Raw genomic sequence first — 25,535 nt, 5'->3', positions numbered from 1 at the left:
TGAGACATTTTTTGATGAAACTGTTTCCTTCACAGGAAAATGGGCATTGTTACTGCAAATCTAATGTTTGTGGAGATTTCTGTGACACTTGTGAAGCTGGTTATTATGCTGTTGAAAACAAGAATTATTTTGGCTGCCGAGGTAAAATGAATGAAGGACATCTCTAGTAGAATATTTGCACTTAGTGCTAAAGTCTTTAGAATTTCCTGTGTTGTATTTTTAAAATGGGGATGTTTGGATTACCTGTGTGCATAGCATTTTGCACTACTGCTGGTAGTTGCTTGTAATCTGTGCAACTCCTACTTTGCCTTTTTACCCTTGATTGATTACAAGTGCTTAACATGTCTCAGAAAACAAGATGCTTTTACACTATGACATAAATACATGTTTAGAAACATTCAATTCAGCTTGAAATTATTAGCCTTGTCATACTTGTTCCTTAGTACAATAAATCATACCTCATTACTAGAGTTGTCCTTTAGTTAGTTTGTGTCACAAGTCCTGTCTCCTGTAGATAGCTGTTCAATATTGTTGTCTAGTGTCAGTTAGAAATATGCATATACTGTTATATGAACACATATATTGCAATTCTTGTAAGATAAATTACATATTGGAATACCAGACTCTAAAAAATTAACATCTTACAATTTTTGTTAGTTAGGTTTTGGATTTTGTTGTCTGGGGTTTTTTAATAATTATTCTTTGTGATATTGCTGTAGAAATTCTGACTTCCTAGCAAAACATTTGCAAAACATTTGTTCTGCAAAACTGTAGCCCTGAATTTAGTAACATGGCATGGTGTATTATTTGTGGGCTTTTTTTAAAAAGTGGCTTTTTTCCCATTCCAAAGAGAAACAAAAAAAACCCCAACACAAATCTGGGAAGCTCAAAATAATTGCAAGTTGTATGTGTATTAGCATGTATTTGAAAGAGTCTGAAGGACTCCAGAAAGAGGAAGCAAGTCATTAATGTTGTTTAGTTAGCTGAAGTGAGGTGTGTTTTCTGATAACTCTTATCACTCTTTTTCTGATGGGATATTTGGCTCCTGCTCTTTGCCTGACAGGCTGCCAGTGTGACATTGGAGGATCCCTCAGCCCAGCATGTTCTGAGCCCATGGGTAGCTGCCAGTGCAGGGCGCACGTCGTGGGGACCACCTGTCAGGAGTGAGTCCAGCTGTAGCTCCTGGTAGCTCGTGCTCCAGCACAGTTCTTTTGAAACTGCCCACAAGTTCCTTGATATACTTTCATGTGAGGTTCTGGATTTGTTGATAAATAAGTTTGTAAATTGTACCGGTTATTGATATTGATTTTCCTGGGCAGTTTTCTTCTGTTATTTTAATAAGATTTCTTAACCTGTTTCCTTAAATAACCAATACCTGTTTTGCAGTAGTATTGCATACATATCTACATATATAGGTTATATAGGAAAATGTATGTAAGCTGTAAAAGCTTCTGGAAAGAGAATTCTCATTGCATCTGTCTTACCAGCTGTCTTGAATTCATTAGCTGCTGTCAGGATTCCTCAATCATCACCTCCTCAGTATATACCTCCTCAGTGATATACCTCAGTATATCACCTCCTTTCCACTGCTTTTTGCTCTTAGATGTAGACCATAAATGACTGATAATTCTTTGCTGATTTGTTGGGGTTTTTTTCTCCTTGAAAGGCCTGAAAAAAACTATTTTTTTCCTGATCTGCACCACATGAAGTTTGAGATTGAAGATGGTACTACTGTCAAGGGAGGGGAAATTCGGTTTGGCTATGATCCTCAGGAATTTCCTAGCTTCAGTTGGAGAGGATATGCCCGGATGTCCTCTATACAAGTAAGCTGGTGTTTCACTCAAGGCTTTGGGGTGAAAACATAAGTGTATGGTACGTATGTCTTTATAGTACTGCTGTGTGTGTGCAAGGTCATGATAAAAACAGAAAAAAGGGCAGGATCTCACTAATCCGAAACCTTTGGCACTATATTGCTGTGTGCATTAGTGGTATTACTGTCAGGTCATTGCTTGTGCAAATATGTGTTCTTCAGAAATGTTCTTTGGGGTTTTGTTTTTTTGTGAGATAGCTGTAAAGAAAAGAACTAATAGTTTTAAAGTCTATAATACTAAGTGCAGAAATTCCTGTCATGCCAAGGACAGCAGAAACAGAAGAAGATTGATGCTTGGCTAAATAATTTGAATTGCACAATTCTGCAGCAGTCTGCATCCATAAGATTTTCAAGTACCATCACAGTACTGTCACTGAAGTTGTCTTACACTTGCGACTTATATTGGGTAAGGAAGAGAAAGGCACCAACTTTTATTATGAATGGTACCGTGACATTACAGCAAACAGGAAGGCGTGTTATTCAGTAAAAGAAGCTGTGAGCAGGAGCATATTGGCAACATTTGTTTTATTCTCATGGCAGACTACAAATAAACTAAACAACAGCTGAGGGAATAAGTAAATCACAGGAAGAAAGACACCATAATTTGAGTGAGAAGGGACCTGGTTGACTTTAAACTGAACTGCTGAGCAAGTGAACTAGGATTTTAAAACAGTAGATTTGAGTAATAAGTGGGACTTATTCACTTGTCTTAAAAGTAGTGCTTTGGTATAGTTATATCCAGCTTCCATTTGTCCAAGGACTAGTGAATCACTATAGGCTGAGACATAAGCACATAATCATTGCACAGGCACAATGATTTCCTTATGATCTTCATTTTACAGTGTCTGTTCTTGTTTTGTTTTTGGTTTTATTTTTTTTTTATTCCAGAGCTCCTGTTTTTGGATTTTCAGAATTATTCCACATTCATAAATGAAGGCAACTCTCCAGTAGCTGTGATTTCTTAGCATCTGCTTTCTAACTCAGCTACTTTTTGCATTTCTTATCCAGTGACATTTTGTACAGAGGTGATGAAAGGGCTGTCTCTAATCTTGCTAAAAGTCTGTATTATTTTGCTTACCTGCATAAAGCTTTTCACTCATGTAAGTAATTGCCAGCTCCAGGCCATCCTTAGCTAGATCCTTGCATAACTCAGATACTATCATGTTCTTAATTTCAAGGAACTTTCCGAATTTTGACATAGCGTTTTTGTGTCCTGCAGGACCCTGAAATAACCCTCCTGACTTTTATTTTGCAGAAGATAAAGATTAGCCTCTTGCAAAAGGCTAATGTAACTTTTTGTGAAAATAAAACTAATTCAATACAATTGAAAAAATTTGGGGTGAAATAGATAAGCTGTGTGTGACCTCAGTGGAAATCACTGGTGCCCTGTCATGCTGCTGACATGGGTGTTTCATTATAAGTCTGAGAAGCTGACAGTCAGGCTCAGATTTTGAGGTACTGGCCAGAGTTGCCTAAGTTTGTGACAAGAGCTCAAAGAATAATTTCTGCCTGTTCCCTGGCTTTACTTGAAGCCAGGGACCAACACCTCTTCCTCCTTCATTCCTCACATATCTCCTCTTTATCTCCCTTCACATTGTCTTCTAAATTTTCCATAAAAGCTTAGAAACCATTTTAATAAATGTCCTGAACCATATTTTGTTATTTCTTTTGCCTTTTCTGTTTTGTTTGTATCTATTTTTCAGGTGTTCCCTCAGTATTTGTCTTATCCGTGTAGTATCCTTCAGAAGTCATTATTCTCCATTTAAAGTGACACTTCCCCTACTTGTCTGTAATTCCCATTCTGGTCCACTGCTCTACTACAATCACCTAAATTTTAGTTATCCAATCTCTGCAGATCTCTCAACCCTCCCATTTGTCATGTGTCTAGCTTTGCTTTTTGCTTTACATTTGTATTAAAAAGGTGGAGGTCTCTGGGATGATGATGACAAAACTGAGGAGTATACATTCACAGGAGCATATGGGAGCTGGGAGTCTTGGAATTATTGTAGCTTTCAGAAGTAAGACAAAAATGATGCTATGTGTTCTATTCTCAAATGTGTGAAACAGAGAAAACCTGTGTGCATTTGGGGAAGCAGAATGAACCACAGTGGTGGGGAGGTCATTGTGCCATAAGCATCTTGGAAAAGGACAGCAAGTGTATTGTGATGGGCAAGCTGGTGGGAGTTGGATGAGGGAAGCTTTAGGATTTAGGATGAAAAGAAGGAAGCCAAATCCATGAGATTGCACCAGTTCTGTTTTTTCCTAATCCTCCACCGACATTTAACATGTCTTTGTTGCTCTGGAAACTGAATAATGGGGCTATGTGAATGCAATCTCCTGTAGACTTGAGAATTCAGTGGTTCCAGAGATGTCAGTCCCAGGGCAAAGAGAACATTCATGGTATTGCATCTCTAAGAAACTGCAGGATCTGGTAAAGCAGCAAAAGTTGCAGTGACAGTCTTCATGCTGTGGAGTGTTGTGTGTAATCTCAGACTAGGATCAATGATTCTGGCCTGTTCCTTGGAAAACCAGGAATATGGACAGCCTTTGATACCATATACCTCCTTTATGGCATGAGTGTGGGGAATAACAGTAAAATACTGTTCGTGTATCAAGGTGCGGTATCAACACACGTTAGTTCAGCCATTCTGAGTCATTCTGGGTAAGGTGTACTCAACGAGAGTTTTACTTCACAGGAGATTTTGTTCTATGTTCTTTTGTAAGCTGCCCGAGCCTTTTGTCTTTGCCAAATGGTTTTTCTTTCTCTGGGTGCTGGTAACAAATAATATACTTTCCATTCCTCCTTTTTCCCTTTCTTTTTATTTTTCCCAGCCAGAGGTGGTTGTGCCTATCACTGTGGCTTCCCCTAAGCTCTTCCACCTAGTCCTCCGCTATGTCAGCTTGGGCTCAAAAAGCTCTAAAGGGAAGATCTCAGTTGCTGAGGGAAAACATTTTGGCACTAATTATACTTGTAAGTGAATTAATTTTCTCACTAGGCTTGCCTGTCTTCCTCTGTCATACACCAGCATTGCCATTCCAGTATATACTTGTCTGCATGCATATTTTTCTTGTAGGACTTTAGTCTGGTGCTTGCATGGCTTCTAACTGTTACTCTATTCAGCACTTTATGGCTGTTTTTGTTTATTAACTTCCATTTTTCAGAATGAAGTGAGGATAACTTTGAATGTGGGAAAATCAAACCTCTACTTGTTTCGCATTATCCTGAGGTATATTAACCCTGGAGGTGAAACATTATCTGGTCGCGTATCTGCTTGTCAATCTGGGCCCGAAGCAGGTAGGTGTAACCCAGTAGCGTAACAGATCAGATGAATGCTTGGTCAGAGGAGGCTTTTCAAGGTGCACCTAAGTCAAATCTCTAGTGTTGCTCAAAATGCATCACCTCTAACAGTGTCAGTGCTTTTGTGCTTCCTCTAATATATTTTTGCAGTGTTAATTGATGTGGCTGTGTTTGCACGAAACCCCTGCTTACAATAATAATCAACATCTGTTTTATCAAATGTTTGCCAAACGCAGTAATTTCAGTCCTGTACTTGGAAACTCTGAACTGTAGGCTTTATGAAGCTTTTAAAGAAGAGGTAACAGCACTTATTTTGGTTTACTTGCCTTTATTATTTCAGTTTAAATGTGGCTTCTGCCTTCATTCTGTGAGTAATATTTGTGTAATGCTGAATCCAGTCTACCAAGTTAGTTCTGATTTCAGCCCTCAAAAGCATGTAATGTCTTTTGGGCCCTGATAAAAGATAAGTACTTCATATCCTTTCAATGGTAGGGGCATACCAAGCCTATGTGCATAACCTCAGCATACTGATAGGAGCTAATGGATTTAAGTTGTAGATCCTTTTAGTAATTCAAAGACAAAACTGAAGACCTCACAGACACCATTTGGCAGAGTGGGAGCAGTTTGGGATCATCACTGGCTTATATTGACTGGGAGGCAGGGAATCAGCTTTTGTCTGTGTCCAGGGTCTTCAAAGAGGAAACCTTGAATATTCATACCAATTGATCTTCACAACTTCTCTTTGATAAAGCATGCTCAGCTACATTTCTGTAGTACATAGAATCATAGAATGATCTGGGTTGGAAGGGACCTTAAAGATCATCTTGTTCCAACCCCCCTGCCGTGGGCAGAGACACCTCCCACTAGACCAGGTTGCTCAGAGCCCCATTCAGCCTGGCCTTGAACGTTTCCAGGGATGGGACATCCACAACTGGCCCATCATTTCTGCCCAGAATTTATCTTCAGTTGCTATCTATAACTAAACGTTTGAGGTGCTGTTGAGAACCTCCAATACCCAAAATATTTGGCTGAAAGTTGCACGAGCCTTGTGTCAGCTGAACGTATTGTAAGTCAGTGCAGAGACAGGCTGAATGCAAAGTAACGGAAGGAGAAACTGAAAAAGTGACCATTTCAGAATATTACAAAACTAGTCATTACAGGGGCAGATCTCTGCTTCTCAGAACCAGTTTGCTCAAGGCTAATAAGAACAAAACCAACAACCACTGCATAACTCTGTATGCGGTCAAGTGCACTGTTAATACATATTGACAGAAAAGCATTGATCAGCTCCTGTTAGACTAAGTTTAATGGATCAGATCATCAGTCCAGCTCACTGAGCAAGTATAGAGACATTTTACACAGTCCCTCATTTTTTACTCTTTTTTTTTTTTTTTTTTTTTTTTTGCTGGCAGGGGCTGCTCAGAGCAAAGAGTTTGTCTTCCCACCCAGTAAGGAACCAGCTTTTGTCACAATCCCAGGAAAAAACTCCACAGAGCCTTTCTCACTGGTTCCAGGCACGTGGACTGTCAGTATAATGGCAGAGGAAGTCCTCTTGGTAAGAAAACAATTGAGGAAAACAAGTGCTTGAAGGCTGTCATGATATTACTGCTCTGGAGTTATTTGCTGGGAAGAACCCTGCAAGCAATTGAAATTCAGCACTATTGAAAAGAGTATAAGAGGAGAATACAATTATGAAAATTTACAGATCTGCCTCTTATTTCTTTCTTCTCTGACTTTCACCTTGCTCTAATTTTTCTTGTACTTACAGAATCTAAGTCTGTCTGGAATCAGTACCTTCAAAGTAATGTTAACATACAGCAGAATTGGATGACCATAAATGCTCACAGAATTTAGTAATTCTTACATATCAGATGTTTTATCTAGATCTTAGCTCAGCCAAGGCCTTAGTTTCTTGACAAAGAGTCTTAATAAGAGTACTGTAAGATGGGCTGCATGATGTGCAGGTAATTTTCTGAATGCTTTTTTCCTCCCATCATTGCTCTTCTTTCACTCACTGAAAAACTGAAAAATTTTCTAACAGCAGTTCTAAGAATTTGCTAGAAAAAGAGAAATTATTTGAGATGATCATTTAGGAAAAACCTTAAACATGTATGATCCCAAAGACTGAATTTCTTGTGTATACTGAAATTTTAATGTATAGGGTTAACATGTAGCCAGTGTCTGTAGTCATTAAGCCTGGGGCTGTGTTAAATTTATGGAATACTACCCTAAAGTGTTAGTAAAGAGCTTGCAAACATTTCTTGCTGGAAGTGACAGTACTTATTGTACTGAGTTTTTTACTAATACCTTTGAAAAGGAATTTATTAATGATCTTAGCCCATCATGTTCTCCCATTAACAGTTTTTATAAATAAATGCTAATACATTAATTTAAGTGGGCAAAGCAGAACAAAAATATACCAGCTTTTGAAGCACAGCTTAATAGATTACATGAATATTTTTATTAAGTTACCTGGGATCCATGAATCTCCCTTGTGGGGTCACCCAGAGTTGAGTTGTGTGCATGTGGATTGCACTCATGGATGAAAACTGCAGGCATCTGGCTGCGTGTTTCTGGCTGCAGGGAGGCTCCTTTCAGAGCACTGCCTTCTACAAGACATGATGGGAGAGTGACTTCAGAGTTTCCCTGCTCATGAGAGAGCTACCTTCGTCCTATCTTTCTGAAGGAATAGATTTAGGGAGACACATTCTGATGTTTTTAACCTGTGTAACAACAGAAAAAAACCCCCACACCTTATAGATATCCTCTGTAAAAATTATTTATGAGGTTGGTTTTGTTCATTGTTGTATTGTGAGGGTCTGGAGATGTTCCTCATGTAATTTTTTGCATGGTCTGGCATTTGTTGTATTCTTTGTTTTTAGGATTACCTGGTGCTGTTACCTAGTGATTACTATGAAGCATCCATCTTGCAGATACAAGTTACAGAGCCTTGCACATATTTGGGACCTGCTTCAACAGAGCAGTCAGTATATATGCTACAGAATAGCATAAAGCACTGCCTTGGTTTATTTTGTTATTATGCTGCTGCACTTGAAAACAATAATAATCCTGTGTTTTGTTTGTTGTTTTTTGTGTAAGCTGCTTGCTCTATCAGCATTTGCCTCTGAGCAGGTTTTCCTGTGTCCTCGGTTCAGAGGCAGCTTATTTCAGACATGGGGCAGAATACAGAAGAATACCTGTGCGACAGCCAACTCCTAATCAACCAGTGATGGCCCATATCAGTGGAAGAGAGGTCAGATTCCTGCCTGCTAATTGCAGTCTTGTCTGTGCTTTTGACTGTAAACCTACCAGACTAAAATGGTTGCAGATTTAAAGCTCAGGATTTGCAGATCTCTAAAAGACAGACTCTGCCAAGGTCTGCATTTTATACAGAACTGTGTAAAAGGATCAGCGTAGGCAGATTTATAACTGTGTGTAGAGTGGGCATTCCACTCCAGTAAAAGTATTTTATTAAATAAAAATCCCTCTGCTTTAGGCATACTGGCTTGTTCAGAAGAAATGACATAATGATTTGTCAGCAGAAATGGTGTACGTACGTCACTCTAAGTTTTGGGTTTTTTCCTCAAGTAGCTATACTTATATAAAATGTTTCCTTTCCTAAAAAACAAGCAGATGCAATTATGCCACTGCTGTAGGTCCTTTGAAAGAGAAACATATGTTCTATGAAATGAAAAGTTATACTACAAATGTGTTTGGCAAAAATAAGGTATTTTATGAAGTACGTGATAGTGATATGTAAAGTGATTATGCCCTCTATTAATGTGCTTGGATATTGCTTTTAAAAATATCAAGCGCAACAGGAATACTCACATGCCATAGGCTCCTCTGGTGCTTCATCACTGATGCACGTGCAGAATTTCTGGTATGAATAATTGCAGTGAAGTCAAGAGGGCTGTTGACAGAATTATTTACATGTTTTAAGTGCTTGTAGCCTAAGGAAATACTGAGAAAAAACCAGTTTAAATTTGAAAATAATTATATAGTCATCTGAAGCAAAAACGTTTGTAACCACAGCACTTTCCATGCAACTATTTAGAAATATTTTGCATGAAATATTGTGTTAACCACTTTGTGCAAGTAACCTAAAAGAAAATCTTGTTGCTTCAGAAAGTGTCACTGTCAGTTTGCTAGAGAAGATGCTTTCACTCATTGTAGGGAATCAATATACAGCACTGCTGTAGTAGGAATTTAGTGTTCCTGGAAATGTTTTTTTCAGTGGAGAAGTAAACTACATTTTTATATGTTGTTAAAGATAGCTTAGAGGCGATGGTGACAAATTTTTAGCGTCATTAATGTTTTCCTCCCTTTCTACTGGGGAGAAGAGAAATAGTAATATACTCATTTCCCAGGGTTATTTTACAGCCTTCCTAGAACTGTTAGAGTGGCAGGTGTTTCTTGAATTTGTTTGACTCTTATTACTAGACAAAGCGATATTTATAAGCATTACTTACATTCTGCTGGGTGTCTTCTGTTGAACCATTACAGGATTGGCCCTGGAGTAATGCTGACCAGTTGGCTGGGAGAGCAGGAAATGGGAGCTTCCTGCAAGAAAAGGAAGTGAAAAATTTAACAGCTTTTGTGTTTTTCAATTATTTTGACCCAGATCAATTTAGAGATGACCATAAATGTTCCTCAAGTCGGTCGCTATGTTCTGGTTTTTGAATATGCCAATGAAGAGGATTGGTTATATAATGCAGAGGTCATAATACATAGCCCTGGACCTATCACTGAAGGCAGAGTGAGAATATATAGTTGTAAATACAGGTAATAATTTCAGAAGTAATTACTAAATGATTAAATAAGTTTTTGGGATATAATTATACTTTTAATATATTGGAATCCACTTTACTATGTGGATTGTTCAAATTGTAGGGTGATTTAAAAGCAAGTGAATGATTCTGTGGATTTTGTACAGATTTTTAATTCTCTCTGTGTAATCAGCTCATTAAATATTGCTATTACTTCAGTGAACTATTTTCCTATACAAAGGATTATTTTTTTATATACATTCATAAATACTTATAAATTATTAATCTCCTAGTCCAGTGAAAGAGCATCACCATTGGCTGCAGTGGCCTGCACTGTTTTTGTGTAGTTAAAAGTGTATCCAAAGGCTTTGGCTATAAAAAATGTAGCAGCCAGTTTTACAAGGGTATTCCCACTGTTTCTAACAAGATTTGCTGAAGCAGAAGGATAAAAGTCTCTGAAATTCTGAGTGTAGCCATCCTCTGGCTGTTAGGCTGTAGGCGAGGTCTTCAGCCAAATGCTTCTTTATCCCTCTTGACTGATGAGGTTACTGCAGATGTTTCTGCACAAGAGATTTTGCCTGTCCTGAGTGAGATTGTCTTTAACACTTGAGCACTTCAGCTTATTTTGAGCCTTTGGGAGAGCCTGCCCAGTGCCAGGGGACTATGGACATGTATCCGGTTTTCCTTTGAGCCAGCTGTTTGGCAGAATGGAGGCTTAGGGATATTCAGGATGAAATTGCTCAGTAAGAAAAATCATTTTCATCAGCATGTTTATGACACAGGGCAGAACTATGTGAAGCAGTGACCTTGTCAGGTTATTGCTGGGGAAAGCTCTTATTTTAGCCTGTTATATAACACTTTGAGCCCCAAACTGTGTGTAATAAATCTTCCATTTTATTGTTTTTTGTTTTTTGGTTTTTTTTTTCCAAACACATTTTATGGGCTAATTTTGAACATACTTGTTTGTTTGTATGATACGTTAAGAACTTGCTCATGAAAATACAGAGGAAACCTTTGCTACTTTAACACAGCAATGCAGCAAATCCCTTCTGTGGCCATTCTGCATTAAATGAATGGGCACATTGCAAGTAAGCTGCTGTGTCATCTTTCCTAAGCAGGAAGGTACAAGTCTCTTCTGATAAAAAATAAATCAAGCAATGACATAGTGAGGTACATACAGAGAAGAGTAACTTGTAGAATCTGGAACATATTGTGCCAGGCCTTCTTAAGAGCTTGATTATTCTCAGTAAAACATTGTAAGAGAATAAAACATTGCAAGCTTCCAGTGAATCACAAATAAGGGACCTATATTTCCCTACTATTAAATGTTCTTAAGCCCTGAGCTGCCCTTATTTCTAATCTATGCTTGAAGTAAGAGTGAAACTTCCACATCCTCTGGCTTGTAGAGGAGAAATAGAGAAGCAGTGATATGGTGATTACAGCTGCACATCTGTGGCATGCTAGCTGGCCTACCTGAGGGGAAGTGCAGAAGAAAGGAAAGAAGTCAGAGCCTTGTATGACTTCTCTTTAGCAAAAGAGAACTTTTGGCAAGTGCGGGAATCATGCTCCCGGAGCAAGGCAGAGTTCAAAGGCTTTAGCAAGACTCTTCCTCTTAGTATGTGTTTGTCTGTACCAAACATATGCAGCCAATTGAAGGTGCTCGATAAGGGGCAAACCTACGTTTTTTCGGTTGTATTGAGGAGTATCTCAGTGTACTGTAGCCTCCGAAAATCAGGACCTGCCTAGCTGCCACTGTGTGGGCAAGAGCTGCTGATCCACATTATCAGTGGCACATGCCAGTAGTGGAAAGCAGCAGCTGGTGTGTACTGGCACCTCAAGGAGCACGGTCCGGGCACAGAAACATTAGTTACACACCATGTTACGCAGCGTGGAAACCTCTGCAGATAGCACGTGTGTGCATCTGTCTGTCCACATCCTACTTAAACCAGTAGCTCAAATGGATATCTGAGCTGAGGTCTGGAGGCTTTGGCTCTGGCTAAGACAACACAGAGGTTAGACGAGCAGTTCTGTGTGTGGTAAATCCTTTGTCTCACTATTGAGGATACTGTATGTTCCTCAATGGCCAAAGGTAGGTTAGTTATGATCCAGCAGGGTGGCTAGGTACTGGTCTGTGGCTAGCCAAAAGCCAGGCAATGATGCTAAGTGACAGCCTAAACAACGTGGCAATACCTGCAGACTCGTCCTTAATCCTGCTTTCTGTCTCAGTTTCCTTTGTCGCAGTGTTGTAGTTGATGACAGGAATCGCATTGCAGCCTATGACCTTCTAGCAGACACAAAGATACATCTTAAGGCATCATCAATTAATTTTCTTTTGGTAAGTTGCCATTTTCTTTTGCTTTTTGTAATACTTGTTCCCTGAGTGGGTAAAGAGAGATACTTGTCTCTCTGTGTTCACATTCTGTAAGGGAATGTTTGAAATTATGTATATTAGGTACCTGAATAGATATGCTTTATATATACCTAGAGTATGCTGAGGCAAACTTATCAGTTTCAAAGATAAACAGAACTTTGTCTTTACTGCCAAGGATTTTTCCAACTCTCTTGTGCTTTATTTCAGTTTCCCCCTCTCTTCTATGAATAAACTTTAAATGATAAATGTTCTGGTAACTTTTGTATTTAATCTTTCATTTTCTCTCCTTATCTTTCACTTTTTCTAAATCCTCAAAACCCATGTGGAAGTTCCCTGTGTCTCTTACAAAATTCAGATAATAATGTATATATTTCGGGTAATGAATGCATTCATTAGTCATATAGCTTTTAGATATTTTGAATAAAAAGCCTTCACTGACCTCTTTTGGCCACACCAGGAATACACTTTACTCAACACTGAATCTTCTTCTGTGTTGTTTCTGTTTTCCATTTCAGAAACACAAGGTTTGTTAAAATCTAGTGTTCAAATCCAGCTAATAACAAAGAGTAGTTTTGTGGAACTATTAGGACTAACAGCTGATACATGCTTTCTTCATTTCATGGAGAGTGTTCAATGTGAACAAATACCATTCAAATTGTCTGTTGGCTCCCTGCAGCAATTGCTGTGTTAACAAGATCCATGTCCAAAAGGCACTGACGTTATTAGTCTGTATCTCTACATATGGAAGTCTCTTGTGCTAAGAATCTCTATTTTTATTTATGAATTCTAATTGTAATTCTCTGAATAACTTGCTGCAAGATAAATTTCAATAGTCTTCTGAGATACAGGAAATATTTCTCCATGTTAGAAGAAGGAAGAAGGTGGAAGAGAAGAGCTTGTTTTATATAGACACTAATCATCAATGTCAGCAGCACTGGAGTTAAAAGACCCTTGTGTGATCCCCTGTCATGTAGCCCAGAGAGGGAAAGGGGAACCACCCACCATGCTGGAGTTCAGAAATGTCGTCTAAATAAGGAGAAAATAGGGTTCTTGAGGTCATCTGTCAAGAGGGTCTTACAACTTGATAGTCTTTATTTCGTACTGATGCAGACAAGCTGTCTAAACTCAGACCACATTTTGCACTAACTTTTTAGCCACTCATAAAACACTGTTCAAAGCTTCAGGGTCTGCCCTTGTTCTGCTGGAGCCCTGTGGGTTGTTACATGCAGGACGGGCAAACTGTTGGCTGCCCAGGAAAAGGTATTTTTAGTACTCTAGTCCCTGCTCACTACAGCTAGAAAACAGACCCTTAGGACCTGCTTCCAAACTGAATCACTTTGCATATTAATGAATTCCCTTTATGCAATTTTAATTTACATTGATGCTTGGTGCTAGCTTTCTTACTGCTTATTTTACTGTTCTTTTCAAGTAGTCCATGCACAAGTTCTGTAACTTGCATGTGTGTATTTTGTTATGTATTTTATTAGTGCATATTGTTGTGCCTACCCACAAGCCTTCCCTTATGTCCTTACCACCATGGGTACAGCGGGACTACCACAGATTCATTTGTTCATGTCGAGTTTTAGTAAAAAAAAAAATAATAGTGTGAGGTCTTGTTTCTTTTGAAATAAGTTCTGAATCTATTTGGAGAAATCCTGGTGTCACTGAAACTCACTCCTATGGACTTTGTGCGAGCAAGTGTTTGTGCCTGCATTTGAGAGAGTCTAGGAATTCACCCAGGGTCCAGAAGTCTAACACGACAGATGAGGGCTTTTCCCTCCCACCTCTGTTCATTCCTTGCCTGGCTTCTCACCCTGTGAGTTGGTCTTCTGTCTTTCCCATTGCCACACACATACTTATGTTTTGGTTGTTTAACTTCTGAACAGCCTTCCTTGAGAAGGACAGAAAAATGCTATTTAATCCTCAGGCATTGAGGTGCAGGGAGGTAAAGGGATCCAGAATCTTCTGGGAGGTCCATGACAGAACATGGCTTTGGGCTCAGATCTCCCCATACTAAAATTAGGCTTCATCCTTCCCAGTCAGGCCTGGCCCTGTTATTTATGATATTAATAGTTAATTGTACTTTGTGCTTGTTTTTCAGCACAAGGTTTGTATTATATCAGCTGAAGAATTTTCTCCAGAATATGTGGATCCTAAAGTACAGTGCATAGCTGCATACAGGAGTACCCATGATGGAAGGTAACTTGCTTGGTTTTACCCTTCTTATTACCTGAAGATGACCTTGAAAGGCAGACTAAATGATATTCTAATTCTTTTGCTCAGCAACCCACAGCTGATTTTTAGGCCACTTTTGCAAAGTAATATTTGTAAAAAAGCTGCAGTGTTAGTGTTAACCTAGACAGTCTTTGAACAGTGTTTTGTTAATACTGTTCTCGAGTTTTCTTCTGCACCTCATTGCTTCAGCTGTCCAAAATGGCTTTAATTTTCACTAGGTAGGGGATGTGACGCCCTTTCAGACACAAATCCACCAGCTCAACTTGGCAGTATCAAATTATTCAACATGTAAACCCCCACTTCACAAACAAGCCATTCCCTTGTCCATTTCATCGTGGGGCCCTTAGGGGAGGTGTGTCCTTATCATTCACTCTGCACAGCAGTGCCAGGTGATCCTTCTTCTCCTTATACTTTATAGGACCAGTAATTAGAGGACTCATGTACTGCTTGGTTGATCCAGGCTGATGGCTCTTCTCTTGCTGTGAAGATCTGAACCTGAACCCTCACTTCCCAAGCGGTCAGGTTTGGGTTCCACAGAGCATTTACTCTGTCCTATTGAAGCTCTTCCCCTCTCCATCTTTTATTCTTTGGGACACAGAGAAACTCGCACTGCAGCTTCCAAATTAGGGAATTCCACATTTCAGTGCCTGTCACACTCCCCAGGATGTCCCTCGTGATGCTACTGTTAAGGCTTTCTTCCTACTGATCTGGCAGTGGGAAGGGCCTCAAAGTAAAAATGTCATTTGCAGGACTTAAGGGGCAGAAAGAGTTGGTGACTAGGTCTAATAGTTTTCCAGAGGCTAGCTTCTAGTATAATGGTTGAATTGAAATAGAAAGCAGAAAACTCTGGATGGTAAATTGGATAAAAGCATGTGACTGTCCTTGGCTTCCAAGCGTGCATAGAACTGAGTCGCAGCTGTAATTCTCCTGTTTGGAGTGTTACCACTGAGAGCAGCTTTCTAAGACTGAAGATACTTGTCCTTGCACCAAAGGTATTTTGCAAATCCGGGCATTTATATTCTGAGTAAAACAGAGGAAAGAGGCTGGGTGAAAAACACAATTTAAAATAAAGCTAATGTAGAAACTTGTACCTTTTACTTTGGTTTTGTGTTGGTTTTTTTAGTCTCATTATATTTGCATAGTTTACTGTATGTTTATGTTCTTTTATTATTATTATCTGGCAAGCATTTTTGCTTTCTTGAAAGTGTTTAAGTTCCCCAAGTTGAAAGAGGTAGAGTTTTGCCTCATTTTAACAGTATTATAAATGGATGCTGCACATGATTTCCCACACAGGCCTGGCAAATACATCTCAGTTCTGGCCCTGAGACATCCTTGCCGTTCTAGTTCTGGGCCTGTCTTGAGCAAGGATTAATCATTGTCTGTTGAGTACTTATGAGGAGTGATTAAATACTATCAGGAAACCCCCAAAAACATTTTATACTGCAGTTCGGAAAATTCTTCTCTCAATCAAGTTCTTCAGAATTAAATATGCCAAGGAAGAAATAGTTAAATACAGCAGTCAATGAATAAGGATGCTTTCAATGATTACTGTTATTTATTTTGGCTCCAATTCTACAAATATTTGAGTGTATACTTAACTTCTAAGTATTTAAGTGGGAAAATTTGCATGTTTAAAGGATACACCTATGTAAATGTTTGTAGAACTGAGAATTCAATATTAGTACAGATTCCAGTGACTGTAACTAACTGAATTAACTAAATTGTATTTAATTTTTAACACTCCTAGTTCCCTTAAGTTTCCTCTTCCTTAACTCTTTCCATTGAGACTTAAAGTTAGGGAAATTTTGAGTGAATAAAGTCAGTTAATGTACACTTACCCGTGTGTAAGTTAAATCTGTATTTCTTGTTTTCAGTTACTTTCCAATCATTTATATAGAATCCAAATAGGAACAGGAGTTATTATTGCATTATTAATTGTAATACAGTCTAATATATTGACTTTTCTGAGCCAACAGCTCTTCCTCTTATGATACTTAAGAAATTCTCCTGGCCTCAAGAATAATTACTATAATTCTGTGTTTAGTGCAACTTGCATTCCCTCAGTTTATGAAACTCCGCCAGCAGCTTTGGTTTTGGATGCGTTCAAAGATGGGGAAATTTCCAAAGTACAGAAGAATATACTCTATGATCTACTCAGTGCCCCTTTACCTGCTGATTCAGTTAAGGGAGTCACCTTGACACCACTACAGGTATCTCATATTCTGCAAACTTTTGTTTCATAAATCATAAAGTATGTTGTTAGTAAAGTTAAATAGATGAAACACTATAATAGAGTCAAAACTGAATGATGTGATATGATCAAAATATTGCAGGCTGAATAAGCCACAGAGGCAATATACAGAAAGAAAAAAAAAATCCATCTTCTTTCCAAACTATGCAGTAGTCTCACAGACTGCAGAAGAATGTTAGATGTGCTTGGCAGGCAAACAGAGCATGCAGTTGTAATGCCATGTTCTTTCAAGATATTTAACTTGCTGAGAGATGCTAAGCCTCATCTCTTTTACTGCAGATAGGTGGCACTGAGCACAGCTGATAAACCCAGGTATATTTCACAAAACAAATATAATATCAGAGCTGTTCGTGTTTCCCCAGAACCAGATTACCTTGAACGGCAGAGTGCCCCACTTGGGCCGATACGTATTTGTAGTACATTTTTATCAGACGGCGCACCCGGCGTTCCCTGTGCAAGTCCGTGTGGATGCAGGACGTGTGTGGTCAGGTAAGTGTCTGAATTTCATCTAACCCTTTTTCTTTCTCAGCATTTTGGCATATGGAGCTGCGCTGGGTTGACCCTGGCTGGACGCAAGGTGCCTACCAAAGCCACTCTGTCACTCCCCTCCTCAGCTGGACAGGGGACAGCAAATATAACAAAAGGCTTGTGGGTAGAGATAAGGACAGGGAGAGACCATTCACCAATTACCATCACAGGCAAAACAGACTCAACTTGGGGAAATTATCTTAATTTATTAACAATCAAATAAGGGTAGGGTAATGAGGAATAAACCCAAATCTTCAAACACCTTCCCTCCACCCCTCCATTCTTCCCAGGCTCAACTTTACTCCCAGATTTCTCTAACTCTTACCCCAAGTGCTGCAGGGGAACAGGGAATGGGGGCTGCAGTCAGTTCCTCACAGGTTGCCTCTGCTGTTCCTTCCTCCTCAAAGGAGGACTCCTCACACTCTTCCCATGCTTCAGTGTGGGGTCCCTCCCATGAGAGACAATCCTCCACCAACTTTTCCAACATGACTCATTCCCATTGACTACAATTCTTCCCTAACTGCTCCAGCGTGGGTCTCTTGCACAGGGTCACAAGGTCTGCCAGGAGCCTGCTCCACTGCAGGCTTCCCACAGGATCACAGCCTCCTTTGGGCATCCGCCTGCTCCTGCATGGGTTCCTCCCTGGGCTGTGGGTGGACCTCTGCTCCACTGTAGACCTTCATGCAGTGCAGGGGGACAACCTATCTGTCTTCACCATGGGCTGCAGGGAAATCTCTGCTCTGGCACCTGGAGCACCTCTTCCCCCTTCTTCACTGACCTTGGTGTCTGCAGAGCTGTTTCTCTCATACGTTCTCACTCCTCTCTCAGGCTGTAGTTGCCATTGTGCAGGTTTATTTTCCCCTTTCTTAAATAAGTTATCCCAGAGGCGCTATCATGGTGAGCCTCGCACTTGGCCAGTGGGGTGTCTGTCTTGGATCTGACTGGCTTTGGCTGTTGGAGATAGAGGAAGCTTCTGGCGGGTTTTCATAGAACCCACTCTAGTAGCCCCCTGCAAACAAAACCTTTCCACACAACTCCTTTTTTTTTTCTCCTTCTAGGTACCTTCAAGGCTTCATTCTGCCCCCATATGTCTGGCTGTCGGGATCAAGTGATCGCAGAAAACCAGATTGAGCTTGATGTTTCTGAACCCAAGGTCTCTGTTACAGTGATGATACCGGATGGAAAAATGCTGGTTCTGGTATGTTCATTACATAAATGTACTTGAAAATACTGTTTTCAGTTTCATCATTCATTTAGAGATACATGCAAAGATGAAAGCCAACAATACTAATTTTTTAATGTTGTGTTTAAGATTTTTAGGATCTTTTGCACTGATTTGGTTTTATTTTTAATTTTTAAGATACTATACAATGTTTTTATTTTACACTCCTTGTAGAATCACAACTTTGAGGGGAACATGGGAAGTGTATTTTCCTATTTTTTTTGGTTAAAATATTACAGGTTTTGAGAAAATACAGAATATATAGTGAAGCAACATTTAAATGCCTTAGCTTGTGTCTTTTTGTTTTTCTCTGAAATGTACAATTTAGCTTTCTTGTTGTTTTAAGGAAAATATCTTAGTTGTTCCAGCAGACACCTACAGTTACAAAATACTTGACAAAAAGACAGTGGACAAGTCATTTGATTTTATCAGCCAATGTGGAGGAAACAGTTTTTATATTGAGTAAGCATCACTTTCTAAAAACTGAACACTGACAACAAACTGGGAATAATATTACTTTTACTGTGTATTAAAGAGATTTATAAAATCACCATCATTGCCCAACATTAAAATGCTTTTCATGGCTTATGCTGGCCCATTAAACTTCCATGAGTCACGTTTCCATGACTTTCTATTGCAAATGCAATGCAAAGGTAGAGCTTTATTGCTCACTGTACAAAAGAGGAAAATCTATGTCATCTTTCTGTCTTTGGTATTTCCATATTTGGTATTTGGTATTTTGCTTGGCATGTCTGAACTGATATAACTAACACACGCACTTGCTTTGAAAAAAATTTCTTACCTGCATGTTCAAAGCCATTCACCACTAATTTAATTAAAATACACCCTTGCATGTGTACTGATGCTGTCCTTATGTCAAACTGTTTGAAAGGCAGGACCCTAATTTACTGAACCACTGCGAAGCACTCTCATAACAATTCCCAAGTGCCAGAACTTACATGATTTATATTTCAATTCTAATAGCCCAGAGGGATCATCGGCCTTCTGTAAGGACTCTGTAAGGTCACTAGTGGCTTCCTACAACAAAGGAGCCCTGCCATGTAACTGCCACAGTGCAGGTGCCACGAGCCCTATGTGCAGCCCCCTGGGAGGACAGTGTGTTTGCAGGCCTAATGTCATCGGTCGTCAGTGCACCCGATGCCAAACCGGCTACTATGGATTCCCATTTTGCAAGTGTAAGTACATGCTCAGGCTTGTTCAGCACCTGACACGACCTTTTATTTAATCCTCTGAATTTACTGCAGATGCACCACAGCCTCGCTTTTCTTTGTAGGGCTCAATCCTGTGAGAGGCTCGTTGAGCCATCTTGACTTTACTATAGCATAGCTTTCAGTTTAAGGCAGAAGTAACCCCATTCCCTTAAAGCACACCTAGTTCACAATGAGGTGTGCCTTTGCATGTGTAGTCTTATCAGGTGTAATAGGCTTACAGATAAACTGGTTAAAATCCATGTTGTCACTATTGAGTGAAATGGATTTTTTCTACACTTAGTGCTGAATCATTTCCACGTTATTATTGTTTAATCCCATTTTGTACCTTCAGGTTTTCTCATAGATAATCAGAGACACAGCATTCCTAATTCCTCATATTCTGATGTTAATAACATCGACAGATCTACAGATTACACCAACAGTCCTCATCTGCCTTCCCAGATATTATACTTGATGTTTATAAGTATTGCTCTATAAAAGTGGTGCCATTAACACCAAAACTATTGTCATTTAATCCTTGTAAGTTGTGGCGAGTGATTAACAATGCCTGTGGTGAAGTTAAGCAACCAATTGGTGGAAAAGAGCCAAGCACTAAACCTGTTCTTTGAAACTACTGTTGCAGTCACATAGTTGGTTTCTATAGCCCAGAGCTTTAAACTAGTGAAAGAAAAGAGTCATGTTCTCTATATAAAAATGTTGTGTGTGTTTGTTTCATATGCAAGTCCAATAAGAGTTGATCATTGTAAGATGAGATGAAATTGATTTGTACAGCATTTTCTTTGACCTAGTGTGCAACTGCGGGCAGCGTCTATGTGATGACATGACTGGTAAATGCATTTGCCCTCCACGAACCGTGAAACCAAAATGTGAAGTGTGCGAGAAACATCACTTCAGCTACCACCCTCTTGCTGGCTGTGAGAGCTGCAACTGCTCAGAAAGAGGAGTCGTTGATGTTTCAAGCCCAGAATGTGAAAAAACCAATGGGCAATGCAAGTAAGTTTGAGTTATGTGCATTATAAACAATGCATGAGTGGTTTCCTTCACTGTTCTTTTCAGGCATTTGGAGGGGATATGGGAAATTCAAGACATTCTGCCTTCACTATGAGCAAAGTGGATTTTATTCATTCTGAACAGTTGTAAACTAACCCAAGCTTTGTGGAAGGTTGAAGTCTCTGTAATTAATCATATGCCCACAATTCTCCACCTTTTTGTTAGCAGGTGCATGCCTTGAATAATGCCCAGTCACATTTTCCAGCCATAAATCTTGTTCCAGCTCCGCTTACCTATATTCAGCATCCGTGTTTTACACCTTGGTGTACAGAGGGAGTAGTTCTGCACTGCAAGCACTGAATAGCTGCAGAAGTCTAATTCTATTGTGAGCATTTTTATCCTTCAAATCTGTTCCTAGGCAGTTCCAGGGCCATTTCAAATGTCATACTATTAAAATCTGAGAGCAATACTAACGTGCTGCTTTTTGTATGTGGAAGTCATAAAGTTGTGTCATAGCTGTACAATCACTTCAAAATCCACCTGCCTGTTGTTTTAATCTTCCCTCCCTTGCTCCATTCCTGCCTCCTCTGTTGACTCCCTCCTCTTCCCTGTGTTTGTTGATAAAGATGCAAACCAGGAATAAAAGGACGTCAGTGTGATCAGTGTGCTCCTGGAACTTACGGTTTCCCTAACTGTGTGCCATGTAACTGTAACAGAGATGGAACAGAGCCAGATGTTTGCGACCCCCAGACAGGAATTTGTCTTTGCAAGGTCAGATAAATCAAATTACTTCTACACGCACAAGCATCGTTTGCAAATCAGTGACTATTTCATACTTAATGGGCGAATGAAGTGAGTTTATCATTAAGTTTTATTATAAATTAAATGCAGCTGTACAAAAATATAACACCTTGCAGTATGTGCACACGTTATGATGGTAGCGTTAGATGCCATTTTTTAATGACTTCAATATGTGTCAGCTGTACAGATGGTCTTAGGTTTTGCAGGATGTTAAATAGCTGCAGAGTACATGTCCATCGATTCACTGAAGCAGTCTGTACCCTGCACATATCTGTTTTATCTGTCTGCATCTTGACTTCTGGATGTTAACCAGGTCCCATGCTTTTTTTAGCCATATTATGTCAGTTGACATTTTACCACATCATTATAGCCAGGAAATCTTCTTTTGTTCTGATCTGCATAATTAAATGTGATAAATGTGAACTTTCACAGGCGACCTTTTATATAGTAGGGTTGCAAAAGCTAGTGGGAGGCTTTTGGCAGAGAAGTTACCAGCTGCTTCTGACTAATATTTATTATTCTGTGGTTCACTTTATAAACTGAAAAGACAGCTCATAAGATAGTCTCCAAGACAGTTTTATTTGCATTTGGAATATGGTCTAGCTAGAGAATCTCACATTTTCATTCATGTTTCCATACATTTAAGTAAGTACCTCACCCAAACCAAAAGGAAAGCACTGAGATTTCTTTGAACTATGCCTTAACAGGAGAATGTTGAAGGTGCAGCATGTGATACTTGCCGACCAGGATCCTTTTATCTGGACCCTTCTAATCCCAGGGGATGTACCTCTTGCTTTTGTTTTGGGGCAACCAGCAACTGTCGCAGCACGAATCGTCGTAGAACCAAGGTGTATCCAATAGGTTTATTTCTTTTCTATCATGCACCTACATTTATTCCATTAAAGACATTTCTAAGGATAAGAAATATTCTCCAAGCAATAGTTCGGATTTAGTGCAGCCTTCTTAAAACCTATGTGTAATCTGAAAGTGCCTTTTGGTAGAAATGGCCCTTTTTACCTGTTTGTTTACGAATCATTAGTTGGACTGAAGTTGAGCTGGCCTTTATCTTCCTTGCTGTATCTTCAAACTCCATGTCATCAATAAAGTCAATGGTCTCCTTCAAGATGCTTTGATAAGCACATGCCATTTTACGTGTCTATATCATAGATACATTTTTAAACTTCAGAAATGTGAGACAGATTCTACAGATTGTAAAAACTGTCTTTCTTCCCTCCCTATAAAAGAGGTAGAACATCAAGTGTGAGAAATGAAGATTGATTTTTAGTAGCATAAATGAACGGTAAGATGTCTAACGACTGAAAAAAGCAAGAGCTGCTCGAAACAATGCAAGAGAAAGAAAAAGAGAGAAGCAGAGCTAGAATCATGGATGAAGAGTTTAGTGAAGGTTTAGACATAGACTAGATGCAATCCAGTGATTCTTTGCTGTTTTCATGCAAAGGATAAAAATCTGTCCTCAGTGAAGTCAGCAGCAAACTTCCATTTGCTTTAGGAAAATTTCCTCTAGTGATTACTTGTCCTCTCCAAAAATTGTTTTAGGGAACAAGTTTAGCTTTTTGTGTTATTGTTCTGGTACATATTCAATATGCGCTCTTTCTCCTGTTCTGATGATAAATGACAAGATGCATGGTCTTTCATGAAACAACAACCATAAAATGTGCATTAAAGAGCCAGAATATTAGGCTACATTGCCTGCCTCTCCGAAATATCATCCCATGTCCCCTCCCTTGTACCTTGCACCTACCATGACCAACCCAAACTCTGTCTTTTAGGTTAGTGTCCTGGGTTTGATTTTGGAATGGACTTTAGAAAGCACCTCCAAATTATGTCCTTGGATTTGTGTACAAAATTCCTAGTCACCTCCAGAAGGGTATGTCTTCATGTGACCGGAGACAGAATTTAGTTTGCAAATGACAAACCAAATGCCTGCATCCCAAGTAGCTTTGGCTCATCTGTCCCACTTATTCTCTCTTTTGAAGTCCGTGCAACATCCACTGCACAAAAACTTTAGACTGACTTTGAAGCGGTTGCATTTCATGCTAGGGGAATTATAGCGGCTAAACATTTTCTTCTCATTACTTGGTGCTGGTAGAGTTTAATAAAGGATGAGACAAGCTTATTTCCTTTATGTATTTTTCATTAGTTTGTGGACATGAGAAACTGGCGCTTGGAGGCAGTGGATGAAAATATTGACATTCCAGTCACTTTCAATCCAGTCAGTAATAGTGTAGTGGCTGATGTTCAAGAATTGCCTGCTTCTGTGCATAGTTTGTATTGGAAAGCACCACCGTCTTACCTGGGAGAGAAGGTAAATGCCACCTAACTCATCTGTTTTAATAACAGGAATTAATTTTTTTGCCAGCATTTTTGATAAAAAGTCTGGTTTTCTTAGATACTTTTCTCTTTCTTCTCTCACGAGATTCTTGTTTCTCTTACCTGTCATGCCAGGAATCTCAACATTTTACTTCTGAGTACAGTGTTAAAATTATAACCAGTTACACAGAATTAATCATGTTGCTTGGTGCCAGAGAGGTCTTTATGTGAACAGTAGGGTCAGAAGCTGTGGTTCAGGGAGCTGGTACCTTCAGCTGCTTTTCCAAAACCCAGAACACACAGAGCTTGCCAATGTGCCCACTCTGAAACCCAGAACACGTAGAGCTTGCCAATCCTTTAGGTTCTTTAGAGTATGTCCTGGGCAGATTTCCAAAAGAATAAAAGGTGATTATGTGCTCAGTGGCACACAAAAAGACCCAACCTTTTGCATTTGATATGTTGCTTAGGAAGAGCAACAATTCGTTTTCTAACCTTTGTGTTCTTTGAACTGCTTGCTGCTTTGTCAACTCATGCATGGGAGCAGTCTTTTTCTCACAGTTACTACCATCAGCATCTCAGCCCAAGGATCACACTGACCCGGGGGGACTTTGATAATGGTGACTTGCAGACCTGGAGCCTAGGTTCTCCTCATTTTGAACTCTGACAGTGTTGACAGTTATTAGCCAGTCATAGGACACACAGGCTTTTCAGATGTAATCCTGAACAGGAGAAAACAAATGGGATAGACACCAGAGCATTAAAGATGGTACAATTTTGAAGTTCCTCTTAGTCCTTATTTTAAAAATTAGAGCAGTGCTTTTCATCCTACTCTCCTATGCTCAGAGGTCTGTGTCTCAGCTGAACAGCATGTTTAGTTAGGGTGCTTTTTGTTAATGTTATAGAGGTTCTTGTTTCAGTGCTTGCAAATAATTTTTGAAAGAGATTTCATGTTAAAGCATACATTATCACGTAGAGTGTTGAACCAAAAGGACTTTTGTTGTTCCCATAACAAGATATAAAGCAGGCAATAACCCTCTTTAAACACAGCTATTAAGATCAGTGCTATGAGTTTTATGTTACTCATAGGTTACTGTTTCACAGTCTATCTAGGCCTGCCATGACTTTCTTTCATTTGCAATGACAACACTGTAAATGAAATAGTTCTAATTTGGGTGCTGCTTTCATGGTACACAGTGTGTTAGTGTATATTTTAGCACAGGCAATACTGCAGTAATGAAAGTCCCCCCAGAATGCTATCCAGCTGTTAGTTTACAAGCTCATAAATTTCCCAGTTATTCACACTACTGTATTTTGAAAATGTCAGGTTTTGGTCTGCTTCTAGTGATAGCATCTCTTTCAGAAAATGTGAACAAAAGCACATCAGACGTTTTTTAGTGTGATGAGGTATAAATCCTGTTTTCCATTATCTTAAACCTTTTAACTAGTTCCACTGGAACACTTACATTTAGCAGAGTGTATTTTTTTTCCTATCTATGTCTTTTGTTTAAAAGTTAAAAGGGAATCAAATGCAAATTCTATAGCAGTGCAGAAACTAACAGTCATTGAGAAATTTGGATCACATTGTCCCCGTTTTCTGCTCTTTTGTATTTTAACATTTTATTTAATAGATGACTTAA

At 39.3% G+C, this 25,535-nt stretch overlaps 1 protein-coding gene across 1 annotated transcript in view; it reads left to right on the top strand.

The window, feature by feature from the left end:
• LAMA3 (laminin subunit alpha 3) overlaps positions 1–25,535 on the top strand; it is a 107,816-nt gene that overhangs the window by 38,437 nt on the left and 43,844 nt on the right. The window contains exons 19-37 of the mRNA XM_018080963.2: positions 36–141; positions 1,064–1,163; positions 1,667–1,823; positions 5,033–5,165; positions 6,581–6,723; positions 8,051–8,151; positions 8,268–8,421; positions 9,793–9,953; positions 12,164–12,272; positions 14,410–14,507; positions 16,588–16,753; positions 17,157–17,283; positions 18,381–18,520; positions 18,891–19,006; positions 19,529–19,740; positions 20,565–20,769; positions 21,393–21,537; positions 22,275–22,415; positions 23,729–23,893. Of these exons, the coding sequence (XP_017936452.2) occupies positions 36–141; positions 1,064–1,163; positions 1,667–1,823; positions 5,033–5,165; positions 6,581–6,723; positions 8,051–8,151; positions 8,268–8,421; positions 9,793–9,953; positions 12,164–12,272; positions 14,410–14,507; positions 16,588–16,753; positions 17,157–17,283; positions 18,381–18,520; positions 18,891–19,006; positions 19,529–19,740; positions 20,565–20,769; positions 21,393–21,537; positions 22,275–22,415; positions 23,729–23,893 (2,679 nt within the window). The remainder of the gene's footprint in view (positions 1–35; positions 142–1,063; positions 1,164–1,666; positions 1,824–5,032; positions 5,166–6,580; positions 6,724–8,050; positions 8,152–8,267; positions 8,422–9,792; positions 9,954–12,163; positions 12,273–14,409; positions 14,508–16,587; positions 16,754–17,156; positions 17,284–18,380; positions 18,521–18,890; positions 19,007–19,528; positions 19,741–20,564; positions 20,770–21,392; positions 21,538–22,274; positions 22,416–23,728; positions 23,894–25,535) is intronic.

The sequence above is a fragment of the Manacus vitellinus genome, unplaced genomic scaffold (genome assembly GCF_001715985.3).
Source record: "Manacus vitellinus isolate BGI_N305 unplaced genomic scaffold, ASM171598v3 scaffold_1_pilon, whole genome shotgun sequence".
NCBI classification, from domain to species: Eukaryota; Metazoa; Chordata; class Aves; order Passeriformes; family Pipridae; genus Manacus; species Manacus vitellinus.
The sequence above is the reverse complement of the archived record's forward strand: the minus strand, read 5'-3'. Positions and strand labels throughout refer to the sequence as shown.